This window comes from Chinchilla lanigera, unplaced genomic scaffold, assembly GCF_000276665.1.
Source record: "Chinchilla lanigera isolate Chin_1 unplaced genomic scaffold, ChiLan1.0 scaffold00113, whole genome shotgun sequence".
Taxonomy (NCBI): domain Eukaryota; kingdom Metazoa; phylum Chordata; class Mammalia; order Rodentia; family Chinchillidae; genus Chinchilla; species Chinchilla lanigera.
Window position 1 is genome coordinate 1,581,167 of NW_004955514.1, and position 24,844 is coordinate 1,606,010.

The following is a 24,844-nucleotide window of genomic DNA, read 5'->3' on the forward strand; positions in this document are numbered from 1 at the left end:
GGTGTTGAACTTACCCTGGCACCAGGACCTATCCTGAGGCTTTCTGAGACATCTCTTTTCTCCTGGATAAGTAACATCAAACCATACAGTCATGAGATTGTTTAGTCGACTTAAAATGTAACAACTACACTGGTTTAGGAAAATCATATTAGTAATAGGTGCATAAAATCGTTTTATATAACTCTAGTTCTGGCAGATAACACATGCCACTGTGCATTCATTACTACCATGAAACTGTCCTATTTGCAGTAACAGAGCCACTAGTTGTTTAATAGGTAGGCCAGGTTAGGAGCAGCAGGCAAAAATGGTGGCAGTTTTCTTTAGGCTTTCTTCTCAATATATCAAGTGAAACTAAGGGAAATCCTAAAGAAAACTCACTTTTGTCTTAGCTGTAATAAAGGATGCTAAAGTAATATAATCTGGAATCGATAATTAAAGTTACTGAATTCTGTTGTTTCTGGGGAGTAACCTTAAAATCTATCAATTGCTAAATATTTACTCTGTGAAAGTTTCAAAAATGATATTTTAGAAAACATTAAATACTTCACGTAATTTTTCCCCTAACCCACTGTACAATTCAGTCATCAGTTTTTGGTAGCCACTTAGAAGGGGACTTAAGTGTTTAGTGATTGTTTGCTGAGCAGTGGTCCTTACTTACAGATACTACATGTGCTTTAGAAGAACTGCGATCAGGAAAGGAATAGAGGAATGGGTAAGTATCTTAGTGACACAGTGATGCTTGGACTTTGCACAAGTAGGTAGTAAAAGGCCCCGTATATGAATGAGGAAAATAATTATGGTAGGCAAGACTAAGCTTGAAAAGTTGGTTTGGTCTTGTCACTGTGGTTCCTCAGTGGGCATTTACTGGATGCCTGCTGGGTGCTGGGTTTGTCATGGGCCTTTAACAATGTTGAGTGTCTGATGAGAAGATAGGTGAAGAATAATTTTGTACCCTAATAAGTATAAGATAACCTGTACAAAGGCCAGGCTGGTAGAGGAGTTGTAGCAGTTAGCTGTGTGGCACTGTGTCCTGGTTGAGGTTGGGAATCAAAAATCACAGGGGAAGAAGATGCCACAGTGGAGTTGGAAGAGATGCCCAGTAGTTGTCTGGCAAAAGAAAGGGAGATTGATGGTTCAGGATGTCAGGTGGTAGGTATGGAGGCAAGGAGAGACTCACATGGCTGGACGGTTATGCACGTGGGGCGGCTGGCTTCCACTGGGTAATGATGCTTACGTGGGGACCCAGCAGCTGAGGGCCTTGAATGTCAGGGTTGCTGCCTTGTGAGGACTCTTTTAGGTGGTGGAGTAATGGAAGGGTTGATGTCCTGATCACACGTGCAGTATGTGCCACTGCTCTGTGGGGGAACGGGCTGGATGTAGGTGTGTGTCTCAGTAGTAGTTGAGATAGGTGACATTTGCGTCCTTGTGAATCCCAGCTTTACCCTTTGAGGGTGTGGTCTCAGCAGTGCTACCATCGCCTGGGAAGCTGTGGGATTATACTGTTTTGGTGTCTTAAAGTACCCTTTTTTTCTTTGTACCTATGAGGAGCTTACATGTAAAGTAAGTTTGAGTTTTTCGTGTTTAATTTGGAATTTCATGTTTAATTTGGAATTTCTTGTTGAAAAATACTTTCAAAACTAAAATGTAGGCCTAGCAAGATAATTTTTTTTTTTCTCCTAGCAAGAAAATTAGTGCTACAGATTGAAATCCCTTATCTAAAATGCTTGGGACCAGTAGCGTTTCGAATTTCAGATCCTGAAATGTTTGCATATATATAATGAGGCATCTTGGGGATGGGACCCAACTCTAAACATGAAATTCACATACTCTACACCTTATACATATAGCCTGAAGGTAATTTTATACAGTGGTTTTAGTGTGTCTGTGTTTTGGTTGTGATTCATTCATTACCAGTGGAAAACACAGGTGTGGAGTTTCCCACTTGTGGTTTGACAGCACTCACAACATTTGGACTTTCAAGCATTTTGGATTTCACATTTTCACATTAGGCATGTTCAAGTCTATATTATGATTTAATGTCTTTTGTTAACACCCTCCCCCCCCATTTCTACCCTCATGTATGGACATATACGTTGGTGGCAAGTGACAACTTTTACCTAAGAGCAGAAAATCAGTTTACTCAGAAAGGCTAAAATACATAAAAAGTGAAGCACTGTTTTTAGTAGTGTAGCTGAAATAGTATCACTGAAGTGTTTTCAGCAGTATTGTCGTATCTGGAATATGTGTACATTCTTCTGTGGAAAAATTTCTGGATCACTGTAGTCCCTTACATATATGTTGTGTGTGTTGGATTTTGGAGACAGTGTTTACTTTATATTCATTCTTTTTTTTTTATTTTAAAGAGGGTAGTAAAAGAAAGAAAGAAAGAAAAAAGAACAGAACATCGCAAACATAAACAAAACAAAGCAAGAACATTAAAAGTGATACAGGGTTTCAAAACAAAATGATAGGAATTAACAGTAGTTGTTATAACATTATCTTCAACTACATTGCTCAATATTCATTCTTATGCTTTTATTTATTTTAAAATTTTATTTTTTGGTGGTACTGGGAATTGAGCCCAGGGCCTTTGCACTGAGCTATATCCCTTGCCACCACCCACCCCCCTTAAAATTTTTATTTTGAGACAAGGTCTCTGAGTCACTTAAGTTGCTCAGCCTGTGCTTGAACTTGTGATCCTCCCGCTTTAGCCTCATAGAGTACTGGGATTACAGGCCATGCCTAGTCATGCCTAGCCTAGTACTTTATATATATATATAATGTGTGTGTAATTGGACCTTCCAAGGAGGATGCTTCCAAGCAGGATGTAGTAGCTTGGACTGGATTTGTCCTCTTGCTTTAAACAACTAAACATAGGACGAAATGTACCACCCAGCATTTTTCCAGCACTGAGCAATGGGAGGTAGGAGAAGGGAGCCAGGGTAGTCCTGGGATTGCGTAAGGTCACTCTGTGCAGGAGGTTTGTAGGACACAGCTGCAACAGGGGCTGATGGTTTCCTGGATTTGAGGAGACTGAATTAAGGCCTTGGGGAGGGCAACATGCATTTTGGTGTGCGGAGTCCCAAGAGGGTAGTACTGTGGAGATGCATGTGTCTTCTGGAGTCTTCAGCTGAGTCCTGAGGAGCATGTGCATGTCAGGAATCCATCTGTATCTGGGGGTATAGCCCAGGCTATGCATTCACACAGTGGTCATGGTGGCCAAAGTGCAAACAGGACCCTGCAGAGCATGCACAGGAGTGTTGTCAGGAGCCGTCACCTCAGGAGACATACAGCCTAACCTCAAGAGGACCACACTCCCCAGACATCCACGCCATGGCCTACAGCTGTGTGCAGGTGTTGGAAGGAATGAAAACACGTCTAGCACTGAACAAAGGTAGGATGTACAGTGTCTGTTATTTGGAAGTTAGCAGCATGCACAGGAGCCATGACAGTACGGACTGGGGAGGAAAATCAAGCAGAAGTGACACACATGGTGGAGGTAGGGGGTAAGGATATTGGCACAATTTGTTGCTGTATCCCACATGCTTAGGAAGATAGAGGAAAGCATCAGTCAGCATGGTAAGAAGAGACTCAGAAGAAAATTCAAAGTGAACATCTGGAGTTGCATACTACAGTGTCCAGGATGAAAAATAAACATTCACTGATGATTGGCAGCAGATTAGATACTGCTGAAGAAAAGGCGACTGAATTTGAAAAGATAACAATAGAAAGTATCTAGAAGGAACTCTAAGAAAAAAGGACTGAAAATTAAGATTAAACAATGAACAAAGGAGCTCCTTGTGTTGAGGGTCTTGCTCTGTTGCCCAGGCTAACTCTAAACTCCTGGACTTAATGAACCGCCCTCCCCTGGCTTCCAGGGTAGCTGGGACTCCTTGTGCACACCACCACACCTGCAAGCCTTTAGAAGTTTTTTGTTTATTTGTTTGTTTTGTCTTTTTGAGACAGAGTCTCCCTATGTAGTTTAGGCTGGCCTTGAGCTCTCTTTGTAGCCCAGGCAGGTCTCGAACTCGCACAATCCTCCTGCCTCAGCCTCCCGAGTGCTGGGATTACAGGTGTGTGCTACCATACCCGGCTGCCTTTAGAAGTTTTGACTTCTCATTCTGAACATTGTGGGCCATTCCTCTGTCTATGGCCCATCTCATCTAGTTCCATGGCTTTAGATCTCTTACGGGCTGGTGATGCCAAATCATATATCCAGTTGCACCCTATGCCGAGTGACTTACTCTGTGCTGGTGGAGTCTGCACTCTCTATGAACAGCATCCAGAGCGGACCTTTGGTTCTTGCCACTGGGCCGGCCCGTTCTGTCTCTGGTGTGTGTGTCATTGGCCTGACCTTCACTCACCCCTCTGGGTCCTCTCGAGTCCTACTCGGCATCCCTGAGTCTGACTGCTCTTTTTCCTCCTTGGCTCCCACTGAGCCTAAACCCCTCTTCTCCTCACTGCCTCTGGAGTTGCCTACAGCAGTGTTACTTGTCGCTCTGGAGCTTCTTTTTAAGATGGGGGCAGGAACCATAGCCATGTCAGAACCATAACCTGGTGGCTGCTGCTTGCCTGCCTTCTTTCTGTGCATGCCCACAGGCCCTGTCCTTGGGTTTTACGCACTGTCCCCTCTGCATTCACCTTGTCTCCCAGGTCTTCATGTGGCCATTTACTTCTTCTCTTAGGATTTGGGTCTTGGCTCTTGTTAAAATGCTGTCCTTGGCTGGGTATGATGGAGCACACTGTAGCCCCAGCTATCAGGAGGCTGAGGCAGGAGGATTGCTTGAGGCCAAAAGTTTGAGGACAGCCTGGGAAACCATGAAACCCTGTTTCAATGCAGAAGTAGAAACAAACAAAAACACTACCCTTCAGACCCAGTCCACACGCTTGCAAACTGTTTTCTTCATGGGTGAACACCAAATCTGACTTGGAGTTTGTGTGTTTACTGTGCTAATTGTGCTGTATCCCTGTGGTCTGTCCTAGAAGGCCTGGCTTAGGGTACATGTCAGGCATTTGTAGACTTGTCTTCTTTAGCAGCCAGGCACTTGTGCCACTGAGCTATATCCCTAACTATATCCCCTTGTCTCCTTTGGTTCAGAACTGTGTCACATGCTCTTTCCAGAGCCCCAGGCACTGCCCTTGATCCTTCTCCTCTCCCACACTTTGTCCACTCTCAATTTCTGTGTCCCTGGTCCAAGCCACTGCTGACTGTCCCCTGACCTCACGTCTTCCCTCCCATCTCTTCTCTGCACACAGCCCTGGAGTTGGTTCTCAGCCCCTATCCGTCAGCATCTCCTCTCTACCCTTTCCTCACCTGCCTAGCCATCTGACCTCCCAATTCAGGGCCCTTCTGTTTGCTTATTTCTGTGCTCTTTCCAAGGTGTCTTTGATGTGTCAGGGTCTCGGTCACTCCCTCAAGGAATCCTCACTACCATCCTGAGTAAAAGGGTACCATTCCCAGCATCAGATACTCCTTTCTGCTTCATATATTCCTCCTTGTCTAATGTGTGTTTTTGTTTACCTTACGTATTGTTTTTGTCTTTTATGAGAATATCAGCTCCTCAAGGGCAGAGATGTTTGCTTATTTATCAGTGTGCTTCAGTGCCCTGGTAGATGCTGGGCCCAGATAAATACAAAAAATCTGAAATTAAAAATGCTCCAAAATCTGAAATTTTTTTTGACTGCTGACATGACACTGCTAGTGGAAGTTTCCATCCCTGAGCTCATGTGATGAGTTGTAGTCAAATGCAGGTATGCTTAACATATTGTATAAGGTGACCTCCAGTCTGTATGTATAAGGTATATATGAAACAGATTTTCCATAAATATAAATTTTGGGTACCATCCTTATGATGATGGAACCAAATCATTTGGATAAGGGACACTCAATTACTGCTGGACAAGTGATGGATAGGTCGGGGCTGAGCAGAGTGTCCCCAGTCAGTTATGTTCTGTCCTGGACTTCGGAGGCCTGGAGCCCAGCATTTCCTTCTGTGGTAGATGGGCAGCTATGAGGTCTGATAGTTGTAACTGTTCTGTCAGTGATGGGGGCTAGGGAAAACAGGTGGCTACATGGGGGAAAATCAGTGTGAGGTGTTTGTTTTGTCTTTTGCCGGGTAGGGGTGGAGGCTGGTCCTGGGGACTGATCCCAAGACCTTCACACTGGGCTATATCCATAGCCCCTTTTTTAATTTTTTGAGACAGGGTTTTGCCAAGGTGCTCAGGCTGCAGTCCTCCTGCCTCAGCCTCCCAGAGTGCTGGGATTATAGGCCTGTGCCAGAACACCTAGCATGTCAGTGTGAGTTCTGAAGTTGTAATTTAGACTTTCCAGGTCTGTAGGTACAGAGAAAGTTGTCTGCCCTCCTGTACTCGGTGGTATGGGAGTCTGCAGCCTGCAGAGACACCAGTGGGAGACAGTAGCCAGTTCTCTCCCCATGTCCCCCAGACAGCATTCTAAGGCTTCATCACGTGGCTGCTGAACTATGTCTGGTTAAACCGTGTAGCTATGTTGGGTGCATGCAGTTTTGACCGCTGGTTTGCACAGGCGTCAGAGTGTATGAAGGCATTTTGCTTCAAAAGGTGCTGTCATTCTGAACTCACTTGTTCCTTTGTTCATGCAGCCCTGTTTAAGAACCTGCTGCCCTCATGGAGCCTGGGGACCACTTGAGAGTTCTCAGTTGACTGGGGGAGGGCAGTCATGTCAGCACAACTTGGTTGAGCACAGTGCCAGGATGGAGAGCGTGAGGCTAAGGGAGGAGCTTAGGAGCCAGTAGGGCTGGCTAGAGCCTCTGTAGAAAGCCACAGTGGCTTTGCTGTGGGTCCCATTCCTCTCTCCCACCTGATCGGTAGGCCACAAGGTGCACCAGTTAACAGGAGAGTCCCAGGGGTGCTCTGCCATGTGGCTCCCAGCACGACAGAGCTGGGCCAGCCTTGCATGGCCCCACCTTGGCCCTGTCCTGAGGCTCTCCAGGACCTGTACGTGTCCCTTGTCAGGCTCTCTGGGGGACCATGCACATCATCTGGTGCTGTCCTTAGGGCTCTAGGCCATTTCCAAGCCCTTGAACCCTGGCTTCTATCTGCATGCCTGTGTTTTTAATACTAATTTTACTTTTGGATAGAGTGCTTGGTGATCTTGGGATAGGATCCAGGATCATAACCTTGCCTCTTCTTCAGGTCCTCACCCCCACCTTATTCCCGCAGTTTAGGGTCTCTTTGAAAAGCACTAGTTGAAATCAGGTATTTGGGAGTGAATGCAGTGTTGCTTATTGCAGAGCCTGGACGGGGGCTGGGTCTTGTGTGTATGGCTGTCATCGTGCTCCTGTGCTTTGTATGGAATCCACACCCTGGCTAGCCTGTCTCAGTGATGATCTCAGCAGAACTGCCACCTCAGTGTGAGCCCTGTGGGCTGGTCCCTAGTGGCTTCAAGCCCTTTTTGGTGGAGAGTACCTCTGAAAATTGAGACTGGCAGTTTCTCCCTGGGGGGAGTGATCCCAAAGTCCAGGTGAAGGGCTAAACAGACACCTTCTGACAAAGATTTTCTGTATGGTGTTATGTTTTATTTGAAGTGTAATGCATTTCTGGAGCACTAGTTTCAGTTTTATTCAAGTTTCCTATTTTATGATTCTCTACATAAACATACATGTGCATTTTATTTTAGAACTAAGTATATTTTTAAACAATCTTGGCTTTGTGGATCAGGTTTTGAAAACAGAATTTTTTTTTCTGTTCCAGACTCCTTTTAGTTTTGGCATGAATCATAGGACACCACCCTACCCCGCTGGGGATTATTGTCTTCTGTGCAGAAGTGAACGGAAAGACTCTTCATTCTTAGAGAGTGGAGTTAAGACTGCGAGCAAACTGGCCCTTTCCATGGCTCCCAAGGGCAACAGCGTGCTGCACCTGCCGCTGTGGGTGTGCCCAGACTGCCGGAGGACTGTGGAGAAGGAAGAGAGGCATGGCGGCCTTGACCAGCCGGTGAGTGGCTGCCGGGGAGCGGGCACGGCGCGCCTCCCTGTGGGCTGTGGGCTCACCGGCAGCAGAAGGGAAGGAACGCACCTGCTGCAGGGTGCTCTCTGCAGTGCTGTCTGGATTTCCCTCCTGGCCTCTGCTGGCCATGCCTGACAGAGTCAGCCAGCTGGCAGTCCACAGGGTGTTTTGGCTTTGTTAGTCTGGGCTCAGGATTTTGTGAGTGAAGCACTTTCCTGAGGAGCTAGCAAGCCTTTCATGTGTTTGGTTCTAGACAATTCCATGTGCTAGCAATGCCTGGAACTCTCTCCCAGATGCAGTTCTGTAGCTTGGCTTTCCTTCTCCCTTTTCTCCATTCCTTGGGTGAGCTTGGCTTAATAGAGGCTATCTGGAGGTCATTCAGCCTGCAGGAGAACCATACTCTTTACCTGACCTTTGACCTGGGAGGCTTCCACATCTGCCTGGATTCTAGGAATTGGCTGATGCCACTGCATAAGGCCCCACTTTTGAGCTGTTTCCTTTGATTTCTGCTGCAGGTAACTGTTTCAGCTTTTTCATCTGATCCCTTGCTGTAGGTGGCCAGTAACACATAGCACTTGCTGCCTTGTTTTCTAATCTGGGCTTGCTTTCCAGTTAGTCCCTGTGACAGTGTGAGAGTGCTTGGCTGCTGTGTGGATAGCTCTCCACCACCTCACCCATCAACCAGCACCAGTCCCTGCATCTCTCCTTCCTTTGCTGACAAACCCCTTCCTGCAGTCCCTGTTTCCTCGGACTTGCTTCCAACGTACCGTATATTTCACTGCTTATTTTGCCTTTTGGAGTACAGGCTCTGAGAAGGCAGCTGTTCTTGTGTACTTTCTGCCTAACATGCACAGGTACTCAAAATATTTGAGTTAATGACAAAGTGAATGGATGAACAGAGGAGTGAACCTAGAGGATGGAGAGAGCAGTTAGTTAGTCTGTGTTTTGGTCTCCTCAGACCTTGCTTTAATAATTTTTCACGTTTTCTGTGTTCATTTAACATATTTGGTTTTTTCTGTATTGTGTTTAATGGAAGGCTGTTTACTATTATTGACATGTTTGTTTTCTGTGCATTTCCATTTGGAATTCTTGTCTTTACACCAACTGAAGCTTTTTTTCTTTTTTTTCTTTTTGTTTTGTGTGTTATGTGTGTACTGGACTTCATTACTTCTGATTTCAGCCTTGCCTTGGTACTCGGTCTGCCTGTGTCCTTAGGCAGGCCCTTGTTCCCTTGGGGCTATATGCTGGAGACAGCCCTCTATCCAGCAGGCTTGTTCTTCTCACCCAGTGTGGCAGCCTGGGCTGCCACTGAGGTGCAGTGCTGGCCAGCATGCACCCATAGACACCTGTGGCCTTTGCGGGGTGAAAATTGGGGGCCTCGGGCCAGGCAAATGTGAGATCCTAGATTCGAATCCCGGTACCTAAAAAATAGAATAAAATAAAATAAAATTGGAGGCCTCTTAAGACAGCGATAAATAATTTACTTTCAGTATAAGTTCAATTTTCTTCATAAAACAAAACACTGACTGTGACTAGATTGCAGAATCTACATAGAACTCCCTTGCTCCCCCTGGTGGTCAGCCTCTTGTTATTATAGGCTTGACTTTTGTCCCCACAGCTCTGCTTTTTTAAGTGTCACATAAACAACAACTTCTTCCTCTCCTCCTCCTCCTCCTCTTCTTTTTCTTTTTTCTTCTTTTGGTGTGTATGTGTGTCTTTGAGACAGGATTTTGCTATGCAGTTCAGGATGGCCTTGAACTAACTTTGTAGCCTGGCCTTGAGCCCCACCCCCCATCCTCCTGCCTCAGCCTCCCCAGTGCCTGGATTGCAGATGTTCACCACCACACCCAGCCTCACTTAAACTTCTGTCACTTGACACAGTGCTCTTGAGAGTGATCCATGTTGTTGTTTGCATCAGTAGTTTGCTCCTTTTTATTGTTGAAAAAATTGTACAGGTAGAGCTGTGTGTGGTGAAGCACACCTACAGTGTTAGCATACTAGAGGGTTGGAGGCAGACTGTTAAGTTTCAGCTCAGCCTGGGCAATGTAGTGATTTAGTAAGACCCTGTTTCAAAGGAAAAAATTTAAAAAGGGCTGGAGGTGTAACTCAGTGGGAAGACCCAGATTCAACCTCTAGGACTGTTAAGAAAAAAAAAAAAAAAACAACCCAAAACAGTATAGATACAGAAGTTTACCCACTCTGCAGTTAACCCATGGCCCTTTGGGTTGTTTTCGGAATTGTGCTGTTTTGAAAAGAGCTGCTGTGAGTGCTTCTGAATGTGTCTTCCTGAGGGCATCCCTTTTACATGTCATTGCGTTGGTTTGCTGGAGTTTGCTAAGGCTTTGTGTCTGTGCGTGTGAAAGGTGACTATAGTCTTTTTGTCTCATGATGACCTTTAGGGCCTCATAAGACGAGGTGAGGTGTGTCCGTGTTCCTGTTCTTTCGCCTTCTGGGAGTATATGTAGAATTGGCATTGCTGTGTTTTCCTTAAGCTTCAGTCTTACTTTGTGCTCCTCTTGTATTGTCTGGTCCAGTGTTGCACAGTGCGTAGAGAGCGCCAGGTGGAGACTGTCACTGTGGTGTCTACATGGTAGGCTGAGCCAGTGCTTGGGCCAGCTCATCTCCAGTGGCATACACTGCAGCATGGTGCTGTTGTGGGCCTGGAACAGGCTGCCTGTCTATCTACTTCCTGCTTATGACTCCTGGGAAGGAGTGGGAATATCCCTGTGTTTGGGGTTTCCTGGGGTTAGACTCCCACTGTCACCATGCTTGCTTGTTCCTTTCTTCCTGCTGTATAGTCTCTTTCCACCTTCTTCCTCTGCCAGAGGTGAGTCCCTTTTCCTTAGGGCTTGTTGCACCGTGTCATACAGTTGATCTGCTCTTGGTGACCCCATGTTGGGGTTTTATAGATTGCCTGGCTCTTTCTGTCCCTAGGGTAGGAGCTCTGAGTGCACTCCCTGCTCCCACTGTGGGGAACTGGGACTGACCTGTTCTCTCTTCGGTGAACATCCTTTCACATGCAGCAGGAGGAGAGTGGAGGCTCCTCCCTGCTCACAGTTCGCATCCAGACTTCCTCAGAGACCTCTTCTGTAGCACTTCCCTTCCAGCTCATGTTCTGCACACTATCCTGCCCAGAAACCTAGACTTCATGTAAACTGTTCAGTTTGATCCTAATGGCAAGTGAACCCCAGACCTTTAGGACTTGATTGTCCTCTTTTTTATGTGTGTGAGGTTACTGGGAATCACACCCAGCAACCCTTTACCACTGAGCCACATCCCCAGCCCAGGTTCTTGGCATATTGTCCAGGCTGCCTGCAACTCATGATATTCCTGCCTCGGCCTCCTGAGTATCTGATGTGTATTACTGTGCCCAGCTCTGCTCTCTTCTTTTGCCTTGGTTCTCAAACACTGCCATACATGTCTGGAGGTGTATATTCTGGTCCACTTTCCCCAGTGGATAAGGTCTTCTGGGGTTTGTTTTGCTAAGTTCCATATTTTAGAAATTGTCAAAGCTAGCAGGACAGAGTTGCTTGTAGGGTGTCTTCAATTCCTGTCTTGTCTGTAGATAGGACTTTTTAAAAAAAAATTTCTTGTACTTGTGCTTTCTAAGTCAGATTTTTAAGGACTCTGTCATTTTGTCTTTTCAAAGAAACAGTTTTTAATTTCTAAAATATTACTTTTTTTACTTTGTTATTCTGTTTCATACACACATTAGAAAAAGCATGAGAACATGGAAGAGAACAGTGCAAAGCCCATTTCCTCTAGCACCTGCCTCGTCTCCTGCCCTCCCTGTCTTCTTCCCTCCCTGTCTCCCTCTCTGGGAGGGCAGTGTCCTGACCGATGGTGTTGATTGGAAGGGGTTGGGGCAGGTACCAGTGTCTTGAGCTGCATCGTTCTCTGGGTTTCCACTTAGAGGAAGGTGTGCCAGACTGCAGCCAGACAGCCTGCAGGGTTCCTACCCTAGGGTGTGCACAGCAGCGGTGGTGCTGCTCTTTGGGCCTCTTTTAAGAGTGCTGCTTAATGGGTCTGTGGCTCCTGAACCTCAGGTGCCAGCTTCGCTGTGAGTCAGGCTCCTTTTCTATGGTGAGCAGACTGTAGATGCCAGGGGATACTTGCTTTGCACTGTTGTCTTTTTGTCTCTGACTTTTTTTTAACAATCATGTGTCCCTGTAGCATTTCTGTTCTGATCCTGCGTGGAGCCTGCAGGAGCTTCAACTGCATTATCCCTGCCTGCTTTCCTCCCAGTGCTACTTGGTAGGGGGCTCATTGATCTGTTTTCTTTACAGTTAGTCTTCTGCTTTGGAACCCAGGACCTTTGCATTGAGCTACATTCCCCACCCTTCATTTATTTACTTGTTTGAGTCAGGGACTCATGAAGTTGTCCAGGTTGGGGTCAGCCTCTCAGAGTGCTGGGCTTGCAGGCGGATGCCATCGTACCTGGCTGTGGCTGAGCTCTTTTAAAGGCTTTTGTTCTGCATGTGTCTTTGTCCATCTTTCCTTACAAATATTCCCTTCTGAGATTGTGCTGGTGACCACCAAGTGAACTTCCTGACTCTGGCTGCCTGGGTCTTTTACTGGCCTGGGACCATCTGTGGGAGACACTCTTCTGAAGCATTGTGGCAAGTTGGCCAGTTCTTCTCCCTCCTCCTGCATCCTTTTGCTCCCCATCTTTGATAGTTGGTTTTAGGTATCCTTGTGCAATCAGCAGAGAGGTGGACTCTATTTGTTCTCCACTCAGTCTACTTAATGTTGAAATTAATTCTTGTCACTTCCTATGATTGATGATATATTTGAGTTGTTTCTGCTACCATATAGGTCAAAGATAAATCATTGCCCTCACCAGAGCCCTGGCCCTAGAGTCTGCCTTCCTGCTGAACTGTCTCTTACTTCTGCTAGTTACATCACTCAGGTATCTAAATCTAGTATTGTAGTTTGGCTTTTCTGGTGTTTTGAATTTTATAAAGTATAATCATACATATTCAGCATTATATCTGAGATTCATAAGTGATGTAGTTTATTTTCATTGTATATTGTCTACCTTATGAATATACTGCATTTTGGTTTGCAAAGTTTGCCTTTATGAGTTTTTTTGGTTAGAGCTCTCTAGAGGAGGACAGCTGATAGAAAAATCTATGTGTAATCATGCAAAGGGATTTATTAGGGAGGCTACAGGATGAGAGGCAGGCCTTGAATTCATGGCGATCCTCCTACCTCAGCCTCCCAAGTGCTGGGATTACAGGCATGCACTGCCATGCCCAGCCATACCCATGTTTATAGCAGCACGACTCAGAATAACTAAGTCTTGGGAGCAGCCTATAGGCCCACCAATAGATGGCTGGATAAAGAAAATGTGAGATAGGTAGATAGATGCGTGGATGTGCGGTGAAGTACTACTTAGCTATAACGAATAGATTTGAGTCATTTGTAGGAAAGTAGATGCCCCTTGAGAACATAATGCTGAGTGAAATAAGTCAGATGAAATAAAAGATAGCAAAACAGGGAGATAAGAGTTTATGGAGATGGGGAGAGAAAGTGGAAAGGGAGAAGGGGAAGTAAAAATGACGAAGATGTAATGTGTATATGCACCAGTCCCCCAAGATGAATGTGATTATTATGTATTGCAAACATGTACTAATCAAGAGACTAAGTGAACTACAAGTACAGTAGTTCAACATTATATTACATAGAAAACAAAGACACCTGTTTAATGCATGTGTATATGTATAAGTACAAGCTTATTAACAAAATAGGGAAGAAGCATTCACGACAATTAGAACCCTCATCGCTGTAATTGGCCATGTGGTCATAGCTGGTAATTATAACTGCCTTCTTTGTTATCCATTCTGTATTTCCTTGGCCCTTGGCAAGTAGCACCTCAGTGGGACTTGGTTCTAGATGGGTGATGCATGCCTTTATCCCTGAAGGTTCTGGGCCAGGTGTCATCATCCTACCTGGACTGGGTTCTTGTGGGTCTGGTAGTATGAGGAGATACCCTAAGGTGTCTCCTGCACTCCAGAAACACCCTCTCTTATCTCCATTGTGGAGTATCAGAGCAGTTTACCTGCGGTAATCTGGATCAGGTTGTTCTCCATCCCCTGACCCTCACTGCAACTCCTTTTTTAGCCTGTTGAGTCAGAGGCATGAGGAGCCCAAAATGGTGACAGGGAGCTCTTTGCATCAGTTCAGTGGGATCGTTGTGCCTCCTGGTAGAAGCATTCTGTCCTCTGAAACTAAGACTTCTGGGGCAATAGGGCATAAGGTTGTGGGAACAGGAAGCAAAAATTTTGCTAGTGGGTCACTAGGGGTCATGGGGAGTGATACTATTCCCATTTTTTCTCCTTTATTCCTGGGCCCATGAAGCTTGGCTAAATCTAGACTTTGTAGTTTGGCTTTCCCAATGTTATGAATTTTGGGGCTGGGGATTTAGCTCAGCGGCAAAAGCGCTTGCCTGGCAAGCGCAAGGTCGTGAGTTCGGTTCCTGGTACCGGAGAAAAACCAAAAAAAAAAAAAAAAAAAAAGACCCTGTCCCAATGTTATGAATTTTATAAAGATATAGTCGTAATCTGAGCAACTACTTTGAAGATAAATAATAAGTAATACAACAACCATTGTTGATTTTCTATCAACTTGTTTTGAAATTCTGTATCATTTTTATAATTTTTTTTGTCTTTGTTTTTATTTTGTTTTTGTTCTTTTCTCTTTAAAATAAAAAGATACCATGCAGTATGCAACATATTTGAGGTTCATAAGTGATGTTTCTTCATTTTCATTGCTGTGTGCTCTTCACCTTCATGAATATACTGTGTTGTAGTTTCTAGATTTAATCATTCCTGAGTGATTCTTTTTATAAATGGAGGGAAGGAGTTGCTGAGTCATGGAGGTTTATGTCATTAACCAGTTTCCTCTTAAGATCAGTAGCACTTTTTTAAAATGAAAACCTAACTTCCCAAACAAAAATTAGTAATTAGAGTGTTTTGTATTTTTTGCAAATCTCTTTAATGTCCAGTAATAAAAGAAAGTTGGATTTTCTCTTGTGTGCTTCTGTGTTCAATCTCTTGTGATAGGTTGTTTTGATTGAAGTTTATTTTAAAAAATGGGTTTTTAAACTAATTGTAAGAAGTGAGTTTCTTAATGCTTTGTTGCAATGTGGACTCTAAAATCTGGTCAGTGACTTTTTCTTACTGCTCCATTGGTTTGTCCTGCCCTCTGAATGGATCTCTAACCCATGCCTGGTTTTGTGACAGCATTTGTTGGTCATTCACAAAATAATGGTTTACCAGGTTGGGCAGACCTTCCTGATGCAGATATTCTTAGCTAGATTATTACTGATGTATAAAAAGCTGGTGAAGCCAGGCTTTGTGGCACAGTCCTGTAATCCTAACACTTGAGAGAGTGAGGCAGGAGGATTTCGAATTTGAGGTCAGCCTTGGCTACATAGTGATTTGCAAACCAAGCTGGTCTATATAGAGAGACCCTGTCTCAAAAAGTAAAATTTTCTTAAAAAGAGAAAAAAAGTTATTGATGATTTAATGTATCCTGCTGTTTTGCTGAATTTATTAACTCTCAAAGTCTTTTGCTGGAGTCTCTAGGGCTGTTTGTGTCATTGACAGCTTTTTTTGGTACCGGGAATTGAACTCCGGACCTTGCGCTTGCCAGGCAGGTGCTTGTGCCACTGAGCTATTTCCCCAGCCCCATTGACAGCTCTTAAAAGAGGTTTGTCTTGATTGCACAGGGGTCTTCTAAAAGAGGATCATACTGTCTGCAAATAAGGGTGATTTGACTACTTTTCCTATTTGCGGCCTTTTTCTTTCTTTCTCTTGCCTAATTGGTCTGCCCAATATTTCAAGTACTGTACTCAGTAGGAGTGGTCAAACTGAACATTCTAGTTTCATTCCTGACTTTATTTATTTATTTAGCCTTTTTGAGACAGGGTTTCACTATGCAGTTCAGGCTGGCCTTGAACTCACTTTGTAGCCCAGGTGGACCTTGAACTCACAGCAGTCCTCCTGCCTCAGCCTCCGGAGTGCTGGGATTACAGGTGGGCGCCCCCACGCCCGGCCACTCCTGATTTTAGAGGAAGTGCTTTTCCTGTTTTCCTCATTTAGTTTGTGTGGAAATGCTCAGAGTTTATGATTGGCCACAAACAGTATCAGTTGTTTCCTTTGAAGTGGCAGGCTCATTTTGTCCAGTTCTGGAGTACCCAAGTGCAGATCCCCATGGTGTGTTGTCATTATTTGAGGAAAAGTGGGAAGGAGGCTGGAAGGAGGCTCTGTCTGCGGCAGCGCTTTCCTCCAGGCTGCCCTCCTTGGAAATGCATGCTATGGAAACAAGCACTCCAGGCTGCTTGCTAGGGGAGACAGGGAGACAGATCTAGGGGTTGAAATTTAATACAGATAGTGATTTTACTGTTCCAAGGATATCTTAGTGGGAACTGGCATTTTTACTTCAATTCTGTGCGTGTGACTGTCGAGAACACAGAAGCCCCTGGCACTTTGCCCCCTGTTGCCCTTGCTTCGGCCACTGGCTAGGATCATCAGCTGGGGTCACCGGGCACTGCCTCTGCATGAGCAGCAGCATGAGAACACAGAGGAAACTGTTGATCGCGGAGCTACCAAGGGTGAGGCATCGAGAGCCCTTGAAAAACACTGAGAACCACTGGTTGGGTTGTCTCATTCCTGCTGATTAGTGGGATTTCTCTATAGATTATCTCAAAACATTTTACCTTGTTACTGCTTGCTTTAGTCCTGTTCGTCAGTCTTTTATTTTATCACAGGTCATAAACATTTTTATTATGAATTTTTTTCTATCAGCACTGCCCAAAGAATGTAATATGAACCATAAATGCAAGCCACATAAGTAATTTCAGAATTCTTATTTTTAAAAAATTTTTTATTATTTTTTTTGTGCAGTACCAGGCCTTGAACTCAGGACCTCACGCTTGCCAGGCAGGCGCTGTGCCACTGAGCTATATCTCCGGCCCCAGTAATTTCAGAATTTTTAGCAGTCACATGTCAAAAACTAAAATGATACAGGTGATGCTGTACCTTCAGCAGACCCAGACTATCTTAGCAACATGTAACCAATGCAAAAAAAATTAGTATTTTTTTCATTTTATATTTTATTCAAAATCCTGTGTGTATTTTGCCTATACCACTTTAGAGTAATCACATTTTAGGGGCTTGGTAGTTAGGTATGTAGTTCTCCCCCCCCCCCCAAGCCCCGTTCTGGGAATTGAACCCAAGACCCTGCACTTGCCAGATGTGCAGCCTGGGCAGCACATCTCAGAAACAAAAAAGAGCAAAATAAGAAATGAAGCTTTGTCCTCTTCAAAAATGTCTTGACTGCCAGATGTGGTGGTACACACCTGTCATCCGAGCACTTGGGAGGCAGGGGCAGGAGGATCACTGCTAGTTTGAAGCCAGTCTGGGGTACACCATGAGTTCAAAGACAGCCTGAACTACGTAGTGAGAGCCTGTCTCCAAAACAAATCAAAATTTTAAAAAAACGCTCTGGATTAGTTTTGGCTCTTTATATTTCTACATAAATTGAAGATTATCTGGTCAATTTCTGTTAAAAAATACCTGTTGAATTCTGCCTAGGAATTGTGTGACCTCTGTCAGTGGGAGGAAAATTAACAACTTTTTAATAGTGAGTCTTTGAATCCAGGACTGTAAAATTTTTACCCCATTGACTAATGTTTGGTATTTTTCTGTTACTGTTTTTGTGTGGGGAGTACTGGGGTTTGAACCCAGGACCTTGGCCCTGAGATGTGACCCTCTGGCCCCTTAATTTTGAACTCCCTAAGTTGCTAAATTGCCTGGGTTAGGCTCAAACTTGTGCTTTCCAGCCTCAGCCTCCCAGAATGCTGGGATGACAGGTGTGTGCTAACCTCACCGGATTTACTCATTTTTATGTATATATGTAGTACTGGGGCTTATTGTACCTTTTTTCAAAAACATACTCCTGCAGGTGTTTTATTTTTAAAAAGTTACTTGTTTATTTCTTTATTTAGTGGTACTTTACTTATTTTGAGGGTTGGACCTGGGCTTTCCTCCTAAGCTATGTCCCAAGCCCTTTTTACCTTGAGACAGAGTCCTGCTCAGTTGCTGAGTTACTCCAGGCTTGGCTTGAGCTTGTGACCCTCCTGCCTCAACATTTTATACATTTTTTGATACTACCTTAAATATTACCCTTTATATATTTTTTTTCCTCTAATGTTCCCTTTTTCATTTGTGAGTTGGACATTTCAGAAGCCCTACTTCTAAGAGGTGGACAGGACTTTCACCTTGTTTGTCTCAGTATTGCACTTCCCAGTTTAAGAGCCGCAGTTTAGTGTGTGGCCCGTTGTGTTACATCCCTGATGTGGCTGGACTGCACACTCATCTTTCAGTAACTCCACATGGATGATTTCTGTCTAGTTTCTCAGCTTTGGGCACTGGCACACCTGTCCAGGGCAGTGGGCAGAGAGAAATGCAGAGCAAGGAGGACCCTTGAGGCCTGAGAGATAAAGTTGTCCAGGCATAGTGGACAGTGTGTGCCTATGTCCCAGCTATTTGGGAGGCTGAGGCAGAAGAGTCAGTTGAGCCTAAGATTTTGAGACCAGCCTGGGCAGCACATCTCAGAAACACAAAAGAGCAAAATAAGAAATGAAGATGACTGATAATAGACTACAGAGATGTGGGAGAAGAACAAGGGACCTTGATACCTGGAAGTAGGAGAAAGCAAGTAGCTAGAGAGGCATTCAGGTAGGAGCTGGTGGTTTGGGATTTGACTTGCTGCTGCGGCAGTGGCTGCTTTGTTACTATTCCTGCACCACAGAAGACTGGACATGCCTGGGTCAGACTGAGGGCCCAAGTCTTCCTGACACATTGGCAGCCTAGGTATCCCGTGCTAACGTTGACTCCCTGTCCTGTGACTGTGACTTGGGCTCCTCATACCTTGAGCTTGTGCCACACCTTGGGAACTCCGAGCCATGACTGCGAGCATGGAGCAAGTGTGCTCTTTGTCTTCAGGGATCAGTTCTCCACTTGAGAGCACGGCCTGGCCCTCAGCCTTGGCCTGGTCTTGCAGCCTCAGCTGACTCCACAGGACATGGAGGAGCACACGAGGCATGAGGTAGTGAAGGCCTCTCCCAGCTGGCCCCCAGTGGATCATAAAATAAGTCATCAAGTCAGGTGTGGTGGGCACATATATCATCCCAGCACTCTGGGAGGCAGAAGCAGAAAGATCACAGGTTCCAGCTCAGCCCAGGCAACTTAGCAAGACCCGGTCTCAGAATAAAAAATAGAAGATGCACTGCAGATGTAGCTCAGCACAAGGGCCATGAGTTCAGCCCCAGTACCCTCCCCCCAAGAAAAGGCATCAAGAAAAGACATGACTGATGCCAGAGAGGTGGTGGTGGGTCTTGGCTGGGTTGACCTTGGTGGAAGGGTGTGGAGACTAAGCTGGTAGTGAGGGTGCTGAGTAGGTCAGGTATATCCAGAATGTCCAGAGAGGCAGTGACATTGGACAGGGAGGGGTGCACTGATGGGGAAGGGAAGCTGGTGTTGGGATAGGTCCCCCCTCTTCCTGCTGACCATGGGTACTCGAGGTGTACTCTGCATCCATGTGGCTGTGTGTAGGTGTGTGTTACTGTAGAGCCAGTGCAAGATGAAAGGGCGACAGCATCAACCTAGTGTAAGAATCAGGCCATCCCTGACTGCCTGTGTCCCCATTTAATCCTCCCTTTTCCCCATCCTCTACCTCCCCTTCTGAATAGCGCTGTCCTCGATTCTATATCCATCATCATTCTTTTATTTTTAAAATGCCTTAAACATTTGATTACCTATGTGTGTATCTTTAATAATCCGAATTTATGTATTTCTAAAATGGTATGTGTTGATGATGTCTTCTGTGCCTTGCTCTGAGTAGCTGTGGTTTCATTTTCACTAATAAAATTCCCATAACAACTCACCTGTCCTTGTGTACATAACCATGTCACACTGTGTCAGTAACTTTGCTGAAGGATGCAGAATTGTTTCCCCTTTTTACAGTCATAAACAGCAGTGTAATGGACATTTATATTTCTGTCCACTGGCACTTATGTGGCAGAGTCTTGTTAAGGGGTTTCACTTTGGAGGGGCATCACTGGCTTATATGGTATTTGAGATGTTTAATTGTGTGAGATAAGACTGATCTTCCCAGTGATTCGCACCGCTGTGTTGTACTCTGGTTCTCTGTGTCCTTGCCCTCACTCGGCACTGGGTGGGCAGAGTCTGACTTTGGGGTGGGAGGGAATAAGGACCTGGTGATGGCCTGGGGTCTCACTTGGGTAGGAGACTGCGGCTGCGTGCTCTAAAGGAACTGAGGTCAGATCTGGAGACAGGGCTTCACTTGTAAGTAGGACAGGTGGTGGGGATTGGAGAAGTTGAGAACATTTCTGTCAGAACTCCTCTTATAAACTTACCTTTCGTAAAACTGTTGTTTTTGGGGGGGCAGGTACTGGGGATTGAACTCAGGACCTTGTGCTTGCCAGGCAGGCACTTATGCCACTGAGCTATCTCCCCAACCCGTAAAATTATTTTTGACAGCCAGAGTAGATTCAGCAAAACTGGGAAGGACAGGAGAGTGGGGACAATTTCCCAGGAGAGCAGGCGCCCCTGCGGCAACTGGGCTGGTGGCCCTGACTGGGTTGCTATGGAAGGCAGGACCTCTTCCTCTCTTTCTCCTTGCACAGGTTCAGGCAAGGACAGATCTCCAGGGGTTCACTCAGCAACATGGGTGGCCACCAGTCCTGATCTGCTGTCCGTGCACCCTGACTGCGGCCTTTGCCTGGGCTCCTCCTTGCCCAGTTCAGGCATCTATCCAGACCTGCCTCAGAGCAGGCACCTAGACATGGTAGTCAGATGAAGGGACAAGCCTACCACTGATTTAGGTCCAACCATAATGTTGGGAGGGAGAGTATGGGTGTACTTTCAAGGGTCTGAGTTAAAGGCCAGCCTGAACTACATGTAAGACCCTGTCTCAAAAAAAGAAAAAGAGGGGCTGAGGATTTAGCTCAGCGGCACAGCGCCTGCCTGGCAAATGCAAGGTCATGAGTTTGATTCCCGGTACTAGGAAAAAAAGGAAAAAAAAAAAGCTGGGTGTGGTGGCGCATGCCTGTAATCCCAGCACTCAGAAGGCTGAAGGAGGAGGATTGTGAGTTTGAGCTACAAAGGATTGTAAGTTCCAGCCTAGGCTACAAACTGAGTTCAAGACCAGCCTGGTCTGCAGAGTGAGACCCTGTCCCCCAACGCCCCCCCCCCAAAAAAAAAGAATTATTTTTTTGTCTTTCTTTCTTTTTTTTTTTTTTTTTTTTTGGTTTTTCTCCGGTACCGGGAACCGAACTCACGACCTTGCGCATGCCAGGCAGGCGCTTTTGCCGCTGAGCTAAATCCCCAGCCCCCATTTTTTTTTTTTTTGTCTTTCAAGAGCCTGTATAGCACACGTGTGTCCTGCCCCAAGGAAGGCTACTTGAAAATCAATTTTTAGAATTTCTCTTTTCAGGCTGACTGTTTAAAGTCTCTAATTTGATTGTGAACATTAGCAGTTGTGTCTGTACTCATCTGTCATTAAAGTGTGACTCCCGGGGCTGGACATACAGCTCAGAGGTCTAGTGGCAGAGTGCTTTCTCAGCATGGTTAAGGCCCTGGGTTCCATCTCCAGCCTGGGGTTGGGTGGGGATGGGGGGCAGGCAGCGGTAATGAAAAGAGATAAGAGAGCAGCACCTACATTGTACACTTTGGAGCTAGGCTTTGCTGTGGTTCCCATCCCAGCAGGCCTCTAACTCATGATTCTCCTGCCTCAGCCTCCCACATGCTGGGGTTGCAGGCGTGCCCCAGCACACTCAGTTACATACTGCAGTGTTAAGGGTATGACTAACTTGCTAACAAACTGCTATCCTGCTTTCCAAAGGGCTTATACTATTTTGCAGCCATGTATGAGAGTTCCAGTTGATGCCAAGTGCTTAATTATAGCCATTCTTGTGGTTTATAGTTATCTCACCATGATTCTAATTTGCCTTTTTAAGTGACTGTTGTTGACCATCTTTTTATGTTCTTTCCATTTGTATCTGTTTGGGAAAATGGCTGTTTAAATCTGCCTATTTTTAATGAGATTCATCATCTTACTATTATTATTATTATTATTGAGAGGTCTTTTATATATCCTGCAAACCATCTATCAAATATGTTTCACAAATATTTTCTTCTAGTGTATAGTTGCCCTTTTTTTATTTTAAAGAGAGTGGTAAAAGAAAAAAAAAGCAGTAGCAGCATACCAACATCATAAACACAAACAAAACAAAGCAAGCACATTAAAATTGATACACGGTTTCAAAATAAAATGATGGGAATTAACAGTGGTTGTTATATTACATATTGTTATCTTCAGCTACGTTGCTCAGATTACCAGATGTGAGAATGGAAGATTGTTCAAACCATTAAAGAGAATAAGAAAGTAATTATTAGATAAAAATTAGAGATAATACAATTTTCACTAGACAGGATGGTAGGAATTCACCATGGTTGTTCTAGCTTACTTTTTTCATTCTGTAACACTGCTGTGTGTGTGTGTGTGTGTGTGTGTGTGTGTGTGTGTGTGTTGCTGGGGGTGGAACCCAGGGAATCACGCATGACATCCAAGTGCTCCACTGTTGAGCTGCACTTCCCAACCTATAACACTGTCTCTTGCTTTTCTGAGACAGGGTCTCACTATGTAGCCCAGACTGACCTCAGTCTCACGATCTTTTTGCCTCAGCACCCCCAGAGCTGGGATTTATAGATGTGTACTAGTGTTCCACCAACACTTTGTTTTGAAGAGTAATGGTTTTAATGTTGAATCATTCCAACTTAATTGACCTTTAAATGATTTGTGCTTTTTGTGTTCTATTTTAAAAGCCTTTTATACTTACAGTGATAGGCTTTTTTTCCCTTTGTTTACAACAGTTTTAGCTTATACTTTCAGGTCTATGACCTGTTACTTGAGTGAAGCTTTGTTTGATTTTTTTGTTCTTTTTTTTTTTTTTGGTTTTTGGTTTTTCTCCGGTACCGGGAACCGGACTCATGACCTTGCGCTTGCCAGGCAGGCGCTTTGCCGCTGAGCTAAATCCCCAGCCCCCGAGTGAAGCTTTGTATCTGTTGTAGAGTGAGGGGCAGGGCCATGTGGATACCCAGTTGTTCCAGAGCCGCTTCTTGGAAAGACAGTTTTACCTTGTTGAATGCCTTTGGCAGCTGTGTAACAGGTAATTCATGTGTGTGGCTGTTTCTGGACTTGGAATTCCACTTTCTATATATACCTGTCCTCTGCTACTGCCATACTTCCTTTTTTGTTGTTGTTGTTGTTTTGGATTTTTCTGGCTTTTTTGTGCTTTTCTTTGAGTCTGGGTCTCGTTATGCAGTTCAAGTTGGCCTTGAGCTCATTTTGTAGCCCAGCCTGGTCTCAAACTCACAACGATCCTCCTGTCTCAGCCTCCCGAGTGCTAGGATTACAGGCGTGCGCCACCATGCCTGGCCTACCATACTTCCTGATTCATGAAGGTTTTTACAATAAGCCATGGATGTTCTACAACTTTGTTCTTTTTCAGAAGTGTTTTAAATATTCTAGATCCTTTTTGCCTTTCCATGTAAAGTTTAGAATCAGTTTGTCAGTTTTTACAGAAACGCTGATGGGATTTGAATTGATATTGTGCTAAATGTAAAGGTTAATTTGGGAGAGAATTGACATCTTAACACTATTGAGTATTTTAGTCCATAAACATAACAGAGTATGACTCTTCATTTATTAAAATCATCTAAGTTTATTCTCTTTTTTTTCTAAGTTTATTCTCAGCATCATTTTATAGTCTTAATTTCTAAACCTTACCTATACATTATAGTATTAAATTTTTCAAAATTATTTAATTTTTTTTGCTATTTTAAATGTGCTTGTAAAAAGTTTTGTATCCAGTTGTTTATTGCTAGGATATAGAAATGAAGTGTTTTTATTGACCTTGCACACTTTAAAAATTCATTTTTTCTAGTACTCTTTTGATAGACTCATTAGGATTTTCTTGTGAAGTTAGATGGTCATGTTGTCTGTAGGTAATGTGTCTCTTCCTTTCAGGGACGTATTTGTCTTGTTTTGTCCCGTTGTGTGGGGCTCTCGTGTGAGGGTGACCGGGACTGGTGTGAGTGAGTGTCCTCTGGTTGCTGACTGTAGAAGCTTTTAGTCTTTTACCACTGTGCACCATGGGAGCTGCAGGGTTTTGAGGGTTAGATTGAAGTTTACTTCTATTTTAGTTTGCTAAGTTATCATACTGAATTTTGCCAAATTTTCATTGTACATCTCTTGAGATAATCACAGAGTTGTTTTCATCAACACAGTAAATTATGGCAATTTTTGAAATGTTGAACAAACTTTACATTCCTCAGATAACCCATAGTTGTCCTGATATATTATCCTTTTTTTTAGGGTACTGGGAATTGAACTCAGGACCTCACGCTTTCCAGGCAGGCGCTGTTCCACTGAGCTAAATCTCCAGCCCCTATTATCCTTTTTTTTTTTTAAAATTTATAAATTACTGGATTGGATTTGCTGATGTTTGTTAAGGATTATTATGTCTGTATTTATGAAGAGTGTTAGTCTGTAAATTTCTTGTTTTCTGTTGTCTTTTTTTAAGGTTTTGGTTTTTAGAGACAGGGTCTCACTGTATAGTTCAGGCTGGCCTTGATTAATAAGCTCAGTAGTCTCCTTCTACTTGTCAGCTTTCTTGGACGCCATACATTAGGGAGACTGTATGATATCTGTCTGAGTCGGGCTCATCTTGCTCAACACGATGCTCTCTAGATGCATGCATTTTCTT

General features: G+C 44.4%; 1 protein-coding gene across 4 annotated transcripts in view; it reads left to right on the plus strand.

The window, feature by feature from the left end:
- The first annotated feature begins 7,715 nt into the window (after positions 1-7,715).
- Fam193a (family with sequence similarity 193, member A) overlaps positions 7,716-24,844 on the plus strand; it is an 83,411-nt gene continuing 66,282 nt past the window's right edge. For all 4 annotated transcript variants that reach the window (XR_264493.2, XM_005408737.2, XM_013506797.1 and 1 more), the window contains exon 1: positions 7,716-7,974. Coding sequence is in view for 3 of the 4 variants with exons in the window: in XM_005408737.2 (XP_005408794.1) it covers positions 7,750-7,974 (225 nt within the window). In the remaining variant the exon portion in view is untranslated. The remainder of the gene's footprint in view (positions 7,975-24,844) is intronic.